General features: G+C 40.3%; 2 protein-coding genes across 10 annotated transcripts in view; one reads left to right on the plus strand and one right to left on the minus strand.

Annotated features, from left to right (window-relative positions):
- The window catches only part of Zc3h14 (zinc finger CCCH-type containing 14), a 46,350-nt gene extending 43,868 nt beyond the window's left edge, over positions 1–2,482 (plus strand). For all 4 annotated transcript variants that reach the window (XM_021663969.2, XM_021663970.2, XM_060388019.1 and 1 more), the window contains 4 exons: positions 370–506; positions 794–882; positions 1,158–1,264; positions 2,209–2,482. In XM_021663969.2, the coding sequence (XP_021519644.1) occupies positions 370–506; positions 794–882; positions 1,158–1,264; positions 2,209–2,215 (340 nt within the window). In that variant the 3' untranslated portion in view covers positions 2,216–2,482. The remainder of the gene's footprint in view (positions 1–369; positions 507–793; positions 883–1,157; positions 1,265–2,208) is intronic.
- A 366-nt stretch (positions 2,483–2,848) lies between these two features.
- Positions 2,849–15,805, minus strand: part of Eml5 (EMAP like 5) — a 109,853-nt gene continuing 96,896 nt past the window's right edge. For 4 of the 6 annotated variants that reach the window (XM_060388012.1, XM_060388013.1, XM_060388011.1 and 1 more), the window contains 9 exons: positions 15,098–15,255; positions 12,725–12,839; positions 10,074–10,262; positions 9,747–9,919; positions 8,084–8,246; positions 7,523–7,626; positions 6,810–6,963; positions 6,154–6,254; positions 2,849–5,902 (listed from right to left, as the gene is read on the minus strand). In XM_060388012.1, coding sequence (XP_060243995.1) covers positions 5,866–5,902; positions 6,154–6,254; positions 6,810–6,963; positions 7,523–7,626; positions 8,084–8,246; positions 9,747–9,919; positions 10,074–10,262; positions 12,725–12,839; positions 15,098–15,255 — 1,194 coding nt within the window. In that variant the 3' untranslated portion in view covers positions 2,849–5,865. Of the gene's footprint in view, positions 5,903–6,153; positions 6,255–6,809; positions 6,964–7,522; positions 7,627–8,083; positions 8,247–9,746; positions 9,920–10,073; positions 10,263–12,724; positions 12,840–15,097; positions 15,256–15,805 lie in introns of those variants that run through there. The other 2 variants (XM_060388014.1, XM_060388015.1) reach the window with 2 other exon arrangements.

A 15,805-nucleotide genomic window follows, 5' to 3' on the forward strand; every position in this document is an offset into this window, starting at 1 on the left:
AACAGGGACTGTCTCTGACATGAACTGATTGGCCTGCTCTTTGATCACCTCCCCCTGAGGGGGGAGCAGCCTTACCAGGCCACAGAGGAAGGCAATGCAGCCTGTCCTGATGAGACCTGATAAGACTAGGATCGGATGGACTCCTCCCCTATTAGTGAACTTGGGGGAGGGGCATGGGAGGAAAAGAGGGAGGGAGGGTAGGATTGGGAGGGGGCTACAGCTGGGATACAAAGTGAATAAACTAATTAATAAAAATTAAACTTTAAAATTCTGAAGCATAAAAAAATAAAACTATTTTGGGAAACAATAAAATTTTATGTTTTAAGAAATAAAAAATAGTATGAATAATAAACTGTTTTTGTTTTGTAGAGCTTTTCCCAATTGTAAATTTGCTGAAAAATGTTTGTTTGTGCATCCAAATTGTAAATATGATGCAAAATGTACAAAACCAGATTGTCCCTTCACTCACATGAGTAGAAGAATCCCAGTACTGACTCCAAAACCAGGTTAGTGACTTTATGCACTGTTGTATTTGGGTGAAAAAAGTAGAAAATGACATTTTCTGGCGCTAAGTGAAATGAATAGCAAAAGAATATTTTTAGAAATGATTTTAGCATTTAAAGAGCAAATCTGCCCTTCTAATAGAATTCTGCTGTATTTTATCTTAACTGATACATAAAACTTGGTGTTGTAAATTAAATGATTCTCACCTCCTTACAAATACCAGTAGACTGCATTAAAACAATGGTGTTGCCAAATAGATTTGAGCATTATTAATTGTGATTTTTGTCAGTCTCATCACCAGTGCCATCCTCTAGTGGCCAGCTCTGCCGTTACTTCCCTGCTTGTAAGAAAATGGAATGTCCCTTCTACCACCCAAAAGTAAGACATTTTATTCTCAAAAAATAAAAATAAAGATGTTAGTGTTAATCTCATTATGAAGTGGGTTGTGTGTGTACATATTTAATTCTGTGTAGGTCTTCTGTGCCCGGTCGCGTCCTGGGTTTTGTGTCTTAGGAGGAGGTGTGGTCTCCAGGGCTGGCAGTGTGTTAGAGCAGGCTCTTCCCGTCTGTTGTTTCGAGTGGGTGCTTCTGCTCATCTCGTGTCTGTTTACCTGTATTATCTTGAGATTTTGTTCCTGTCTTGTTTCTGTTTAGCATTGTAGGTTTAATACTCAGTGTACAAGACCAGACTGCACATTTTATCACCCCACCATCACTGTACCACCAAGACATGCCTTGAAATGGATTCGACCTCAGACCAGGTGAAAATTTAAGTTCGTTTTTAAATCCTAATGTTATTTAGAATTGCATCCTACTGTGCAGGTTCAAGTGTATAAGCACAAAAATCTGTGGAAAAATAAATTTTATCTCCCCTATCTGCATTTTTAAAATTAGTTAATGAACAAGATTCCCTTAGCAAAAATGACTTTACATGAACCAAGTCATTGATTACTGTTTTTTGTTTTTGTTTTTTTTTGTTTGTTTGTTTTTTTGTTTTTTTTGGCTTTTTGAGACAGGGTTTCTCTGTATATTCCTGGCTGTCCAGGCTGGCCTTGAACTCACAGATAGCCACCTGCCTCTGCCTCCTGAGTGCTGTGATTAAAGGTGTGTGGCACCACTGCCCTTTAACCTCTATCAACTCCAGATGAGCTCTCTTTTTGTGGTGTTAATTATTGAATCCAGAGCCCAAAGCGTAATAGGCAGCCATTGAGCCCCACCCTTCAGCCCTTCTGACTTGTGATTGTCCACAGTACAAACATAGCACCAAGGCCAGCAGTATTGTCCTTACGTATGCATTATACTATGCACACTGATCAACAGTCTCAGGTCGGGACCGGAGAGACTGCTCAGTCTGTACAGTGCTTGATACCCAGAACCCACGCAAAAATGTGTGTGGGGCATGGAAGCATACATTTGTAATCCCGGAGCTGCTGGCCAGCCAGTCCAGCCTACCTGGAGTTCCAGACCAGTGAGGCCCTTGATGACATTTGTGGTTGACCTCTGGCCTACACATGAAAAGAAAAGGAATCTTAATTCGGTTTTACTTAGACTTTAGTGATGGCAAAATACTGAAGTTTCAGAATATTTTAATGTGGCCTAGAGGTTAAACTGCATAGTTACATTTTATTGCTTTATATAATTATTTGAATAAACCTTTTTATATGCAAAGCGGTTAATTTTAAAACTTTTGATCTTATTTATTTAGTGAATGATGCCCTAATCCTACCTGGCAGAAGATCATGCAGTTTGAAAGCTTCCATCTTCTGATGAGAGATGTTCTACAAAGCTTGTCACGTCTTTGAAATTTAGAATATATTGCTTTCATAATATGAATTTTATTGCCTACCCGAAGTGTCTAATTTTTCAAGTTTGTATGGTTATTAAGTGGTTTCAACATTTTTTGTTTGTTCATTTTGACTATGAAAAAGACAGTTTAAAGAAAAGCCAAATTCTATTAAAACATTTGCGGCATGTTTGTACATTGCTGTTTAACATCATTTGTGGAGCCCAGTCCTGCAGCTTAGGGCTGTCGTGGGAAGGCCAGTGTCCTCCAGTGTCCGCAGAATCACCTTTACTTTTTCCAAGATGAAGCAGCGTTTGTAACCCAGTGTGGAACAGGAGGGGCAAAACCCCGAGGCGGCTTTGAACAGCTAGTTTAACTTCTCTTAATGTCTAAAAAGACATCAAGTTTGCTCACTTAAATGCTCAAAGCATTTGCTTTGAAAAGTATAACACAGTTTGAGTGCTACTTTGGTAAAGTGGATTAAGGTCCCGTGCCTTCTGTGAAAATAAGTACATGGTCATACAGGTAAACAGTTGGAATAACAATGCAAAAACATGAACAATTCCTTAAAATGCTTCCATTTACTGTTAGCTTATAATTTTTAAATAATTTTGGGGGGACTACATTATCACAAAATTATACAAAAATTTTTACAGGTATATACAGAAAATATCAGAAAACAGATTTTGAACTCACAAGAGCATAAATATACATATGTATTTCCATATCTGAAAAATATTGTCAGAAACAACTCCACAAAAAATACACTTAAGTTACTACTAAAGACCATTCTTGAAATGTAGAAGTTGATATTTTAGTGGTATATTTTAAATGACAGAAGTATATAATTGCAGAGATAGTATGGGATAACTTCACAATAGGATGAAACTTGGCCTACTGTATTATGGAGTTTTATGTGTGTGGTTTTGAAACTGTTAAGGCAAGAAGTGTCAAATGTTTTAGAATTAAATAACAGACAATTGATTTCAAAGACTTATGTTTTAAAAATTAAAGTGTAAGAGGTGGTTAGTAAAGGGGATAATAAAAGCTCAAACCTTTTCAGGACCAAATTTAAACTGTTAAGATACATAAAGGATGGATAATAAAGTCACATCTAGAAAAGTCTGTGTTTAACACATTGTGAAGCCAGCCCTCTATTGTGGTCTCTGCCTTTCCATTGAGAGAAAAGCATTAGCTAATTATTCAACTATTTGATAAGCTGGCCTTGACCTTGCTGATCCCAGAAGTTAAAGATCAGAAATGGCAAAGGAACGGGAGATGAGGGCCTAAAGCTGCTTGCTCCATAGGTTCAAGTGAAATGGCAATTCTTCGTTCTGCAAGTGCATTGAATTTAAGGCATTCTAGCTTTGCAACTCAGCTGAAGAATTTTGTTGAGAATTGTGTGAATTTCTAGAACTAGGCTTTTAACTATCACTTTGTTAAAATGTGTGTAGGTATGTTTTCATAACTGTTCAGTAAAGACCAGAAGCCGGTAAGAAGGGCTTAGATGGTTTAGCTTTTTATAAGAAAATAACATGTGACAACCCAATTGTTTTCTGTTATTGATCAGTGACTGGAAACACATTTAAGTGTCTTTTTGTTTGTTAAATTTTAAGGTAGGGTCTCATAGACCTCAGGTTAGCCGCAAACTCACTACATAACCAAGGACTTTGAATTTCTGATTCTGTGCCTGCACCTGGGATTAGGCATGCCCCATTTACAAGTGGCTAGAGATTAAATCTGAGGCTTTACGAAGGCTAGGTAAGCACTGAGCTGCATGTCCCAGCCATACAGTTAAAGTGATTTACTATTCAATTGTGTGGTTTATAGACAGGTTTAGTTTGACCCTAAAACAATTACTGAGAAGCCACACAGGAAAGAGTGGAAAGCATTGATGATGGTGACGCAGAGCACTGGAGTGTACTGCATGCTTTGGCATGCACTTACATAGGAGACGAGGGACCACATAGTTGGTGGCAGTCTTGGGCTATAAATTCAGATACTGCAGGCACACATAATTCTCTGGGTTTAAAAACTGCAGGGCAGATTCTCTGATTCATCACCTGAATCACAGTTGTACTAAAGCGGGCAAGCTGTCCAGAGGGGAAACCTTAGAACTCTATCATGCTTAAATTTGAAGCATTTTTCTTTTCATAGGAATTCTTTAATTTATTAACTGCCATCTTATATAATACCAATGCATTCTAAAACTTTGCTTAATTTAATTTAGATGGACCATTTGGCAAAAACAATGGAAGAATTATGCTTTAAATTTCTTGCAGTCTCTTTATCAGCTTTCAGCTTTAAAACTGACCAGGCTCCAAGCACTGCTTAGACAAACGTTCTTTGCTGCGATGTATTCATTTCTGGTTTTAACATTCTAATTTTTTTTTTAGCCATAGAAAACATAGCAAGCCGTACAGGATTCCAGAAGCCTGAGGGGCAGGGTGGGGGGAGAATCTATTCAACAAAGATAATTCACACAGTAAAATAAAAATGGAGATAACCAGTAGAGCATCCTCAATGTCTTTACATGTAGAAAAATAAATTTTTATACATCAGTCTACTGGATTTTTCATCTTGAGGAAACTAGCGAGGCTAAACAGCAAAGTCCTGGACAAGAAGTCCCAGTCTTTGGCAGCATTAAAGTGTAAGGACTGAGTTCTTCAGATAAACCTGGAGTTACTCATTTTGGAAAATAGCCTTATAGGGTGACATACGTCTAAAGTTTTTCTCAATACAAAACTATATAAAACTTTATGCCAGTGTTATTAGTGTATGAATTTAATGCTTTTGTTTATACAATAAACATTAATTAGATCATACCTTTAAATATACAATATTATCTTTCAGTTAAGAGCTATTGCTATCACAGAACCTTAAGAAAACTGTACACTTTGAAACGTTCATTTGTATCACTTTCCTATTAATGAGGCCGTAATTGTGACTCAGATTTTATAGAGATGGCTTCTAAACACAAAGATTGACAGCTCATAAGTGAAAACATACTAGTCATATAATGCCGACTTTGGACCTACTCCTAGATTCAGGCCTTTGTGGGGGGACTTTATTAAGGAATAGGGAACAGTTACCAGGAAGGCTTGTGTAAGTTCCCTTAAAAAAAAAAAATGTTTGCGTTTTGAAAACTGACACTCTAGGGTGATGATTGTTTATTCCTTTCCTTGTGCAAGGGCAAAATATTTCATTGAACAAACCTTGAGAAGAAATATTAGAAATGTGATTTTTTTTTTCCTCCAATGTTTTAAGACTGCTGTACCCTAAAAAATCTGGGCAAGTCTGCCAAAATTCCACACTCCTCACTAAGAGGAGAAGATAGCTTTTACCAAATAACCAGTCACTCTTTGCAGTTGACTATCTGGCAGTGTATGGATTGTGTGTTGGTACATACAGCAAGCACTCTGAACTGTCAGTCTTCGGCCGTGGTCGATTCTGCATGCACATCCTGCCCTGTCAGTCTTCTGTTAGCACCACTTAACCATGCAGTTTGGTTTTGGTTTTTCCATCATGGAACTGGTCTCTTGAGGTGAGATTTGTTTAGTCTTCTCAGCATCATACCTTTCAGTGAGGCATATGTACACATTTCCAGACAAACAAACTGTAACCAGAAAAAAGTGACAAGGGGTTCCATCACATTCTAGATTTTCAGAAGATTCTGCCAATTTATTTTTCAAAACAACTGTACAATAACTTCTTTTCATCTGTTTGTCTGAGGTTAATGGCTTCAGAGTCACTGGTTATCTTCTGATAAATGCGGGCTGTGTTCATTACCACAGCTATACATAGAGTCGTTAATTTTTTAATAGTAACAAAGTAGCCATGCTCCCCCTGAGCTGACAAAGCACTGACCTGCAATCATCGCCTCCAGCACTGACAACATGTCGATCACCACTGGTAAATCGAATATTTGTCACATGAGGGGAATGGCCCAAGAACCTCTTGTGCTTTGCCTAAGACCAAAACAGACAAAGCTCCCTCAGCAGTGCTGTACACTAAGGTTCCTATAACACCACAATTCACCACCAGAGTAGGGACTGCTGCAAAGGGTTCACAGGTCTGCATACAACAAACTAGGTCATTTGTGTTATCATCTGAAAAAAAGGGGGTGGGGGTTGGAACCCATAAATGATTACAGGTTTTGTTTTGTTTTAAGCTCATCAGAACTTTCCTGTGAATTTCCAAAGACTATAGAGAAAGATTTGGGTTGGCTTTTTGGGGGGATTAGGGGGGTGGGGACAACAGGGTCTTAGCAGGTTGTCTTTGAACTCAGAAATCTAGCTGATTCTACCTTCCTCTGGAATGCTGGGATCAAAGGTAAGCACCACCACACCTGGTGTGGAAGATTTGTTTTTAATAGATTTTATTTTAGGAGTTGAAGTTTGAGGAAACCTTTAAAAATAAACATTTAGCTACAGTATTTTCATATCAGAACCATACATTTTAAATATGTGAAAAAAGTCACATAAGAAACAACTAAAGTGATACAAAATACTAAATAGACTTACAAATTTTTCCGGGCATGGAAAATCATATAGTTTAACCATGCCAAAGTCATCTCCTGTCACAAGGGTAATTCCTGAGTGGGACACACAGGCACAAGTGACGTCCGCCTTCTCAGCGTGTCTGGACCAGATTCCCATAACTTCATCTCCTAGAGTACTGGATGGAAGGGAAGGCAAAGGCATCATCGATGTCCCAGACATCCAGTCACAGTAAACAAAAGTATCAGCTGCTTCTGCCTCCCGAGTGCAGGGTTAGATGTGCACTGCTGTTGACTGTTTAGAAGAATGTCATGAGAGCTTCAAGGTCAGTACACAAATTCTTTTCAAGAACTTGTTGAGCCATGGAAACTGACAGAATGTAGGACAGTGGTCAGAAGGGGTCCCAGAATCAGGACCTGTTTTTCTCTTAAGTCAGGATAACAAAATTATGTATTCCCTTATGGAATAACTTCAAAAACAGAACTTTCCTGCTTTTGTTTTTTGAGATAGTCTTGGCCATATATCCCTGGCTAGTCTCAAGTTCACTCTCAAGCCTGCTTAGAACCTGAAACAAATCTCTTCCTTCACATGCTAGGACAACAGGAGTTGTCTAGGCTTTTTTCCTGTTCTCTGCTCAAACATGTGGCCTTGATCATGCTAGAAAAACACTCTGTTCCTGAGCCATTTCCCTAGCTCACAACTTCTAATTTCAAAAGTCACTTGAATAATGTGCTTACCTGGTCCAGGTAGCCCACGTGATCCTGTCAATGACAGCATGATCCACAAGGTGTTTTCCTGAAGGCACTTCATAGACATGCCGTTTATAGCAGCCACTAGAAACCTGTTGCCAAAATGGAAAGTAAAAGTCACTAGATGGAGGCAAAATCCATTACCATCAGATAGATGTGTCATCAGGAGGATGCAAAAATGACAGCAAAATGTGCAGGTAAGGAAATGAGATGCTGGTAGGAATAGGAGGTGCAGACTGAGCACAGCGATGAAGGCTAGAGGTCATCTACACTGGGGCTCCACTGAATGGTGAGATTATAATCACTTGCTACAAAAACTTCTGAGATGATGGGTATAATTCTATAACTCATAACGTATACACATAAATGGTAAAATTTTCACAAAAAAATGGGGTATGGAATTAAGAGTGTATACAAATTTATTTAGTTTAATTATACAAATTACACAATAAATTCCTACAGAGTTGTGCTGTAATACCAGGCTTTAAATGCATTCAATAAGGAAATGTACTAGCAAGCCTCTGGGTGCGTGTGGTACTGGTGCCTTACCTGCAGATGTCTGCTATCAGCAGAGAAATCCATTTGGATGACAAAGCTTGGAATGTCTTTGCAATAGCTGATTCTGTTAAGGGTGGGTCCCAGGGTTAGGTCATAAAAGTCCACTGAGTTCTCACTAGAACCCACTGCCAGATACCGGGAATCTGGACTAAATCTGAATACATAAAATGTTTAAAAATAGAAAAAAAAAGTTAGGTCCCACGCAATTGTTTAACTATGAAGATAAGGAACTTTTAGTTACCTACAAGACATCTGACCAAGCTCGCAGATTGTATTCGCCTTTTAACATTTAGTAAAGGTTTTTACGTTTTGCTTGTACATTAAATATTCCAATTCTAATTTAAAAATTACTTTTGTTTGTTTTGTTCTTTTGAGAGAGTTTCTCTATGTAGCATCAGCTGTCTTGGAACTTGTTCTATTGACTAGGCTGGCCTCAAACTCAGAGATCAGCCTGTCTCTGCCTCCCAAGATTAAAAAGATGTGCACCACCATGACTGGCTTCAAAATAACTAAAAGTTAACATTCCAGAATTGCTAAGTTAACATGAAAGATAGAAAAATGATGTCTTAATATCCAAACACAGCCAGATGAGTTCACTCAGCTTCTTAGGATGAAATGACAACTTCAAGCTGGAAGAATATTTAAAAGTTAAAAAATGAGAGTTCTCCCCTATCAGTCGTGAGAAGCAGCATGGGGCAGACTCAGTGTTGGAATATGTCCATGCGTCCTGCTGAGCAACATCAGAGGCATGCAGGGGTGAAGAAAAGCCACTGTTAACATTTTCACTGCTCAAGTTCCTTGAGATTTTTTACTGCTGAAAAGACCCATTTTTTGAGAAACTTGGACCTGATAATCTTAACACACTGTTCTGGAAAGGTAGCTACTATGAAAATTAGTTTAAGCACTAAGAAACAAAGGACCAAGAAAGAGTTAAAGGTCACTGACTGCTAAGTAGGTAAAGGTGCCTGCTGTCAAGCCTGACAGCCTGAGCTCTATCCCTGGGATAGAGGTGGCAGAAGCAGAGAACCAACTTCTGCAAATGGCCCTCTGACCACCATGTGCGCACCCTGTGGTACGTGCATGTGTGCACAGGCACGCACATGATCTTTCAAAAAGGTTTTGATTAATTTGAATTATGGAAAATAGATACCAGTGAGTATTGGCGGAAGGAAGGAAGGGATACAGATGTAGGGAAGGCTTGTAAACGGCAATGAGGAGGAAGGGCTATCAGAGGAAGGCCACAGCTGATCTGGGAAGCCTTGCTGAGATTAAGCAAATGTATTCTAACCTTGGTTTTCAAACTTCTTGAAGGCTGCTGGCTCTCGTATTAACCATACAAAACAGTCCTCAGCACAGTGAGTGTACTGCGCATGTTCAGTACTTGGTGTCATAGGACAGTATAGGTGATGTTCACGGCATTTTTAATTTAGCAAGGAGAATTCATATAGTCTTGCCACCATGCAGCTGAAATAATGTATTGGTGCTGGGGATGTACCTTTGCCTCAAAAGCATGAGGTCATAGGTATGATCCCCCATACTGCAAAAATAAGGTATTAGCCTGTAAGGACTGTATGTATGAATAAACAAGTTTTTTAAGGTTCATACTAGTCATTGTAAAAATCAGATACAAAATCAGTTCTATGTATTGACTAACCTTATATCATGGATTGCACATCGCCTGTCTCTCTTCTTTCCCCATATTTTTAGAGAACTCACAAGTAATATAATAAATTCTCCATTTTTCATTCCAATGGCCACCATGTCCCCTTCAGGGCTGTAACACACTGTCCGAGCAGCATGTCCCAAATTCACTTTGTTTAGCATCTTCTGCATAAGAAGCAAGAATCACAGGAAATATTTACAGCTGAAACCAATTTTTCCCTAAACCTCAAAATAATACCAAGTTAAAGCTAACAGTTTTTAAAAGCTTCTTAACACTTCTTAAAAGCTGTAACTCTCACTAAAAAGTGTTTGTACCTACTTTATCAGCAATATCCCAGAGTCTCACTGTCCCATCTTCTGCAGCAGAAAGAAAAAAATCCCTGGAAGGATGTGTTGCTAGTCCCCAGATTGGCCCATCCACATGACCATTAACTAAAATGTTACATGCTGCATTTTTCTCTCCAACTTCAATTATTTCTGCATTCCTTGTTCCAACTAGTATCTTGCCCTGAAAAGCAAAAGGACCAATACACTTAATGTGCTGCAACAGTCACATGCATTAGCTCCTGCAAGCATTTCTAGTCCTAGGAACACACAACTGCAACATCCCTGCATGGTGGAGGCTGTGCTAGAGATAACTTCTCTCAGTGTTGATGCACCAATACTCCTCAATAATCAGAGTCTGGGCTTTGACTATGATAATATTAGGACCTCCAGAATAGGAAATAAGTGACTGCAAATTTCAGGCCATCCTGGACTACACAGCAGGATTTGTCTGAACAGAAGAAGAAAATTTAAAGTAAACTAGGATTTAAGTGCACAGACAGGACAACACATGATTTGACTGACTGACATGCAGTGCCTTAACAGCCTTTACAGAAATGTGTGAGGTTTTCTTGTTCTTAAGAGACACAAAATAGGGAACTTTAAAGGGACACTGGAAAAGAAAGCCCTCAGGCATTTGACTGGGATTTTTGCTGACTGCAAATCAAAAAACCAGATGCACCTGAAAACAAACCCCAACCCCAAATTATTATTTTATTTATTTATTTATTTATTTATTTATTTTTTATCAGTTACATTTTATTAACTCTGTATCCCAGCCGTGTCCCGATCCCTCGTTCCCTCCCAGTCCCTCCCTCCCTCCCTCATCTCCACCGTGCCCCTTTCCAAGTCCACTGATAGGGGGGACCTCCTCCCCATTCATCTGATCCTGTTTTATCAGGTATCTTCAGGACTGGCTGCAAAGCCCTCCTCTGTGGCCTAACAGGACTGCTCCTCCCTTCGGGGGTAGGGAGACCAAAGAGCCAGCCATTGAGTTCCTGTTAGAAATAGTCCTTGTTCCCCTCACTTTGGGAAACCAATTGGTTACTGAGCTACCACAGGCTAGATCTGAGTGGAGGTTCTAGGTTATATCCATACATGGTCCTTGGTTGAATGTCAGTCTCAGAAAAGACCCTGTGCCCAGATATATTTGGTCCTTGTGGAGCTCCTATCCTTTCCCCATCAGACTAACTCCCCTTCTTTCTTATGATTCCCTGTACTCTGCCAAAGGTTTGGTCATGAGTCTTTGCTTTGAAAACACTGCTAGTTAGTCTTTCAGATGATGCGCTCAGTAGACTCCTGTCATACGTTCAATGCACATCCCATCTGTCTTTCTAAACGAGGATTGATCATCTTACCCCATGTCCGCTCAATTGATTATCTTTTTTAGGTGTATAGATTTCATTATGTTTATCATATCTTATAGGTCTATATAAGTGAGTATATCCCATGTTTGTCTTTCTCCTTCTGCCAACCCCAAATTATTAAGAAGATTTTCTTTTATTTTTTTGTTTATTATCTTATTTTATTTTATTTTTTTTTGAGACAGGGTTTTTCTGTGTAAACCTGGAATTTACTCTGTAGACAAGGTTGGCCTTGAACTCAGAAATCCACCTGCTTCTGCCTCCTAAGTGCTGGGCTTAAAGGTGGTGCCTGGCTAATAAGCCTTTCTAAAAGAAGACAATAATCCTCTTCTGAGAGATAGAGAGATGAGCTTCCACATGGTGGTGCACCTCTGTAATTCCAGCACCCAGGAGGCTGAAGCAAGGCCACTGCATGGGTGGTGTTTGAGTGTAACTTCATCAGCACTCATCCCTCACTTATAACCCTAAACAGTGCATCTATCTTATAAGCCACCTGACAATCTCATCTAAGGGGGGAGGTGAGGGGAGGGGGGGAGGATTTGCTAATGTAAGATAAGGACCAGCTCATTTTAAAACTCCGTTTGTAAATTTTAACTTTAAAACTTTGCTTAAAGAGCTAGAAAGATGGTTTAGTCTTTAGAGCAGTCACTGCTCTTGCAGAGGACCTGGGTTTGGTTCTGCAGCTCACAACCATCTGTAACTATAGTTCCAGGTGATCTGATGTCTCCTTCTGGCATCTGTGGGCCCCAGGCAGACATACAGTACAAAGACACACATGCAGGTACAGCACTCACATACAGAACCAGCACTTAAAACAACAAGCTCTGCTTCACCTTGAACCTGGATCTAAGTTACAACCTTGAGCAAGGTAATATAAAAACTCCCCAATCCTAAGACCTCTTGTGCCTGTCCAACCCCTTCTCCTCTGCTTCATTCACGTTCTGCGTTGCACATCAAGATCCTAGTCACACAAGTGGAAGTCTCTAAAGGAGGAAGTCCTAGGCCACAGCACCATGGAAATCTACTGTTGCTGGAGATGGAGAGAGCTGCTCTAGTAAAAATGAGTCAGTGGTGGGGATTTTCACACCTATCTTATCACAGTTCAATCAGCAGATTCAAGACAAAACAGGTTTAAGTAGTGTTTAGACAAGTTTTCTGTATCAGTAAACGTCAAACAACAGCACCCTGTGTATCACTAAGTATTGCTTATTAAGTCACAGCGCAGGGATCACAGCTGCTCTCTATTTTCTGCTGCATCACACTGGCTCAAGGAACACCTTACTTTGCCTCTGCACACAGACCGAACACAATCTGTGACTTGTCCTGTCTCAAGCCTGAAGGCCCGGCATCGCCTCAGTTCCTGATCCCACAGTTTAACTGCGCCTCCTTCCTTTGACCTAGGTAAATAAAAACAAAACCCAAATAAGTATTTATAATTGATGACTACAATAATTTTCATTATAACACTATGTTGTCAGAATATTTTAAGCACCCTATTTATAACTTCTAGTATTCTAAATTTTCAGGCAATTTAAGGATACATACTATATCTTAGTCAAATATACTCAAATCAGTAAATTTTATTTTGTAAAATATTCATTTTCTTCTGACACAAGCATAATTTTATTTAGTCCATCATACATTACAATGAATTTCTCATAATAGCTCTCCACTAAGAAAATGCGCAAAACAGTATTTTTTGTTGTTGTTAACAGTTGTGTGTGCACACAGAGGTCAGAGGACAACTCTGGAATCTGCTGCCCCCTTCCACCTTTTCCTGGGGATTAAGCTCATCCCCAGGTATGCATGGTAAATGTCTTAACCTAAGCCATCACACCAGTTCCACAAAATCATTTTTAACATCAGAAAGGACTGAAATGCAAAGCAAAAAAGAGGATTATCAATGCAATGCTGTAAAATTTACTTCTAAGGGCCAAAAGTACATTTCTACAATTATTAAGATACCCTGCTGAAACTGTGAAGCTACTAATAAGTAAAGGCGTGCAAAATGAGGCGCTGTGGGGATACAAAGTATCGGATAATATCTAAAGGGTAAAATAGAGCCACGTATGGATGTTGTCTGGAAAGAACTGAAGAGTGACTCCTTCATTTTGCTTGCAGTAGGGAAAACGCACCTTCCCATGAAAGAATCAGCCTGGCCACTTGTGCTCAGTTGAGAACTGTGGGTTCCCCTCTGCAGTGAAAGAAGTGCACTGCTCAGTTACTGTGTCACTTTCTAGTTTGCAGGTGGTAACACTGGTGGCAAATGGTTTTTATCTTTAGGGGAAGGAGCTGTGGAAACGATGCAACAGGCAGGCCTCGAACTCAGAGACCCGCTTACAACTGCGTCCCAGATGCTGGGATTAAAGGTGTGGAGCACCAACCCAGCCTTAATTTGATTTTTAAAATGTCTTTAAATTATGTGCATACATGTCTGTTGGGTGGGTGGGGGAGTCTGTGCATGTATGAGTGTAAGTACCCTCAGAGTCCACAAGAGGGCACTGAATCCTTTGAAACTGGAGTTACAGGACCAACCTGCGTGCTAGGAACTGAACTCAGGTCCTATGCAAGGGCAGTGCATACTAATGACTGCGGAGCTGTCTCTCCAAACCCCAATCCTACTATTTTTTTAAATTTTTATGTTGTGTGTGTCCCTGTGCATGGATGTACGCGGCTGCAGGCTTCCTGCACGTCCACCAGGTGTCAGTCCTTGCCTTCTCACCATGTTTCAGACAGACTTTCTTTGCAGCTGATCCAAACTAGCCGGCTGGGCTTCTCCCTTGGGAGAGTGCTGGAATTACAAATGCTTATGGTACTTGGTCTGGCTATTCCAGCTTCAATGTGGGTCCTGGGATTGGTCCTCAGGTCTCAGGTGCAGAGAGCAAGCACTTTTACTCCGCAAGCCCTCTTTTACTTCTCAGCCCAGAAATAAATGTCAGTGTTTTATGTATTATGTCTGGGGATTTGAAAGGGACTCAAACAAGGGTCTCTCCTCACAGTTTTCTTTGAGGTCCTGGAAGAGTGATTTCACAGCTGTCTCTAGCACCCTTTCACTCCTTTTTCATTTAGCTACAGGAGCTTTACAGCGAGACAGCAGGGATGAAGATGCAACCTTGGTTCTATAGTAAAGGTTCCCTTCATGTCCTGTCAGCAATACTGATACAAGTACACAGGGATTTGGGACACCATTCTTGATCAGAAGGACAATTGCCTATGCCTGTCTCAGACAAGTAGCACTCCGGCAGCAGTTCAGGTATATCTAAAATGTCCAAAAGTGGAAGGCAAGATGGCACAGTGAATAAGGGTACTCTAAGCCTTAATGACCTGAGTCTGACCCCTGCAAATGGCACAGTGGAGGGAGAGAGCCCATTCCCACAAGCTGTCCTCAGATTTCTACACCTGTGCTGGGATACATACCTTCCTCCACCCCCTACACACAAAACAAATGGAAAAGGTACAGGAAAATAAAATGCCAAAAAGTGAATGAAGATGAGTTAGAGAATCCAGAGAACCATACATAAACAGCAATGAAGGAGAAGCACATGAGTAGTTTAACCTGTGCAGCCTAAAAGAAAAGGGCTAGAATACCTAACCGGAAGCCTTAGATAGACAACACATGTATAAACAGTCAGTGAGGACAAGAAGTAGGACTCACGGCCTTTCCTTGCCACCAGTCACAATCAGTCCATCTCGCAGGGTGGTATACATGGCAAACACAGGCCCATTATGCGCTCTAGCCACCACTCTACACAATACGTGCTCTTTCCACACATAGACATCACCACTGATGGTACCTGTAAACGTCAAGTTATTCTGAAAAGGAGTGGGGAGGGGGGAGACAAACTCATCAAAAGTTCAAAGAGAGGTCGAACAGATGTCATCCTCTACGCGAGTGGAATGCTAGTTGACCTGCTTTGATGAAGCACATGCAAAGTGTGGGAGACACTGGACCCAGGGCGGAGGCTGAAATGAGGCTTAGCTCCCTTTGGGCTGTTTCCTTTCCCAAGTCTGTCCTGAACTAGTAGGATTAGCCTTGGCCAATCGCTCCTAAAATACTATAACTTTTGCTTACATTGTTCTTTGGATCAGTGCCTTTGGCTAATAACTAATTCAAAGGTCACTAAACACTAGGATTAAGCAAGGTGCAGTCAGGAATAGGGATGAAAATAACTTAAGAATTTTTGTCACAGAAAGTAAGTCTGTTATCTACAGCAAAGACAGAGAGACCTTACTAGCTCCTACAGATCTAGGAAAGATACTACTTGGTGAATCTGCAGTTGGAGCTTGCTTCAGCTGTGAACACCAGCATTCTTCCTCCTTTGCCCTTTCCCAGCCCCTCACACAGAAGCATCACATGAGTATA

Source organism: Meriones unguiculatus, chromosome 7 (assembly GCF_030254825.1).
Source record: "Meriones unguiculatus strain TT.TT164.6M chromosome 7, Bangor_MerUng_6.1, whole genome shotgun sequence".
In the NCBI taxonomy this organism is placed as follows: Eukaryota; Metazoa; Chordata; class Mammalia; order Rodentia; family Muridae; genus Meriones; species Meriones unguiculatus.